General features: G+C 31.7%; 1 protein-coding gene across 1 annotated transcript; it reads right to left on the reverse strand.

The window, feature by feature from the left end:
* Positions 1-980: 980 nt before the first annotated feature.
* On the reverse strand, positions 981-2,363 carry LOC136083409 (zinc finger MYM-type protein 1-like). The gene has a single exon (XM_065802807.1). The coding sequence runs from the start codon at positions 2,361-2,363 to the stop codon at positions 981-983; it is 1,383 nt and encodes a 460-aa protein (XP_065658879.1).
* Between the last annotated feature and the right edge of the window lie 738 nt (positions 2,364-3,101).

Consider the following 3,101-nt stretch of genomic DNA (forward strand, 5'->3'; position numbering starts at 1 on the left):
TTCCTTCAATTTTACTCATTAATAAAAATGTCTCATATTTCATATTCTCTATCTACAGACATAACACTTGAGCTGGTGACACGAGCTTCAATCACATAAAAGTTACTTTAAAAATATGTATTATATATATACCTACTAATAAATATTATTTTTATGAAATATATTTTATCAACAATAAAATTTTTAAAAATTTTTCCGAACACAAGCTGCTATTGAAGAAGACCTAAATTTCTATCCAGACCAGCAAACATATAGGTACGAATATCAATTATAACGTAGCCTTTTTATAAATTTCTCTTTATTAATCAAACTGTTAGTAATCAAACTGCTTTTCTGAAATTTTTTCAGCAGCACTCTTGGTACTTTGCCCCAAAGGTTGCTGTGTTAATACTGGAAGATCCAGATTTTGAAGAGAAGCTTGCAGTTCTAGACAAGCTGTTGACCTTTTAGGTACCAGATATCAACTCTATTTCCAATGGTAAACCTGATGCTGCCCTAGTTTCACCTACCTCTGAGGTAACAGAGTTGATTACAGAGGAAAGTTGGGCTCTGTTCATTGTTCTAGGCATACAGGACAAAATTTCTACCTGGAAAACAGATTTAGCTGCTGGAAAGCTGGAGGAAAATGATTCCTATGTATCATTTTGCGAGTTTGTCAAATCTTTAAATGTTACAAAGGACTCAGCAGAGCGGAATATCAATCTAATACAAAGATATATCAGATAATCAGCGCATTAAAGGAGGACAAAAGGCAAGATATACTGCTAGTTGTCAGAGAGCACAGGGCGTTAGTATCATTAGAAGCTGACCAAAGTGCACTAGCAAAATTGTAAAAAGTCTGTTATGATAACCAGCGACGTAACTAGCTTTTCAGTCCCCTGTACAAAATTTCATTTTTCGGCCCCCTAAGCCTAACTTTTTTTTGGAAAAATTGTAAATAAAAAATATATTTTAATTTATTATTTTTAAAAATTTCATTATTAAAATTGCACTTTTCTCGCTTTCATTTGCGCAAATTCATTTATAACGTCGTCATAATTAATATCTTTAACAATGTTATATTCAATAGATATTATTGAAAGATTAGATAATCTTTCTTGTCCTATAGTAGATCTTAAATAATTTTTAATCAATTTCAATTTACTAAAACTTCTCTCACACGACGCAGTAGTAACTGGAAGAGTGAGAAATATCCGGATAGCAATATTAATATTCGGATAAGACTCAATTAAGCCAAAGTCATGAAGTGCTTGCAAAATATCTAGTGGAGTTGCAGTTTTAATATTAGGTATTATTGTCGATGCTTCAAATTTAAAGCTTTGTATCTCACAGGTGAACTGGTACATATTTAAATCTTTGCTATACTTAATTGCTAAATCTGCAGCCGACTTTTTTAAATCCAAAACGCTGGTCGATTCCAAAGAAATACCATACAGAAAGGAAAAATCTTTGCAGATAGTTCGCAGTTGCTCATAACGCCAATCTAGTTGAGACAATAAAGTATCAAAAATCTTGTAAATTTGCATTTTGAACAAATGTTCTGGAGTCATATTACTTCCTTCATCTGTTGCCACATAATTTGCCATTTTCTTAACTTTTTTCTTGCGTTTATCATTAAATCCAGCCTGTAAATTCATTGTTTCAGCTAAATTCTTTGCTTCCTGAAAATTTTGTTCGAAATCTGCTTCTCGTAGTCCTTGTAATGTACAGCGTAGAGCATCAATTAATTTTGCTGCATGGTCTATCGATATATCTTTTCGTTGTAATGCCTTATTTGTTCTGTCAATGCATTGTAGAATTTTATTCCACATAGAAAGGGTACAGATAAATCTATAATTAATTAGTAACAATAAACTTTTTGCATTTGATACAGCTTCTGGATTTGATAAATCATTTGAAATCGATTCCAATCCTTTCTTTACTTCTGATAGATGTAAACTTAGTGATGTTATTGCATTGGCTTTTGATGACCATCTTGTGTCCGAAAAACTTTCAAGTGTCAATTTTAAAGACTTCATTAAAATTTCCCATCGTGTTGTTGATGACGAGAAAAAATTGAATAATCTTTGCACAGTACCAAAAAAAGTTATCATTTCTGGTGATGTAGAGCCAGCATGGACACCAGCTAAATTTAAGTTATGAGCTGCACACGGTATAAATATTGCCAAACTATTAATTTCCAAAATACGCGCTCTGACTCCTTTGTATTTTCCCGCCATATTAGCACTGTTGTCATATCCTTGTCCTCTGGCATCATTAGTATCCAGTTTATCACCTTCTAGCTTATTTAAAATTTCAGTCGTTAAACCTTCTCCTGTTTTTTCATGTGAGTGAATGAAGTCGATGAAGCTTTCTTCGATCATTACCTTACCATTAGAATCAACATGGACGTATCGTATCATCTGACTCATTTGTTCTTTCTTTGATATATCAGGAGTGCAGTCGAATAAAATTGTGTAGTATTTTGATTTTTAATTCTAGATCTGATTTCGTTTCTAGTTTTATCACCAATTAATTTTATTATTTCATTTTGAATAATGGGTGAAAAATATGAAACAGAACCTTTTTTATGTTTTTCAATACGTTCTTTTAAAGTTCTATTATAATGGCTAGCAAATTCTATCGAATTTAAAAAAATTCCACAATTTGGATCTCCAATTTTTTCATTTGAACCTCTAAGAGCAATATTATTTTTGGCGCAGAATAGAATAGCATCTACAACGATTTTTAATATTTCACGCCATACCATTTTTTCTCCATTAATTGAATTAATTAAATAATCATCGAGTGTGTTCCCTGATCTTATATTTGTTTCCATCACTTTCCATTTTACATAATTGTTTCTGTGATCAGATGAATTTTCATGTTGTGGAATAACAGGATGAAGATGTCGCCAATCACGGAATCCTTTATGGGGGTCTGTAATATTAAAGATTTGTGGCCAAAAAGAATACAAGGGAAACAAAATATTGCGTTTTGATTAATAGAATATAACAGCCATTTTCTTATAACCATTTCTCCATTAATATGTTTCACATAAAACCAATCCTTTGTAAATTTTCGCTCTGTATTGTCTGCTGATATAATGGTATTGACGTTTA

Source organism: Hydra vulgaris, chromosome 08 (genome assembly GCF_038396675.1).
Source record: "Hydra vulgaris chromosome 08, alternate assembly HydraT2T_AEP".
NCBI classification, from domain to species: Eukaryota; Metazoa; Cnidaria; class Hydrozoa; order Anthoathecata; family Hydridae; genus Hydra; species Hydra vulgaris.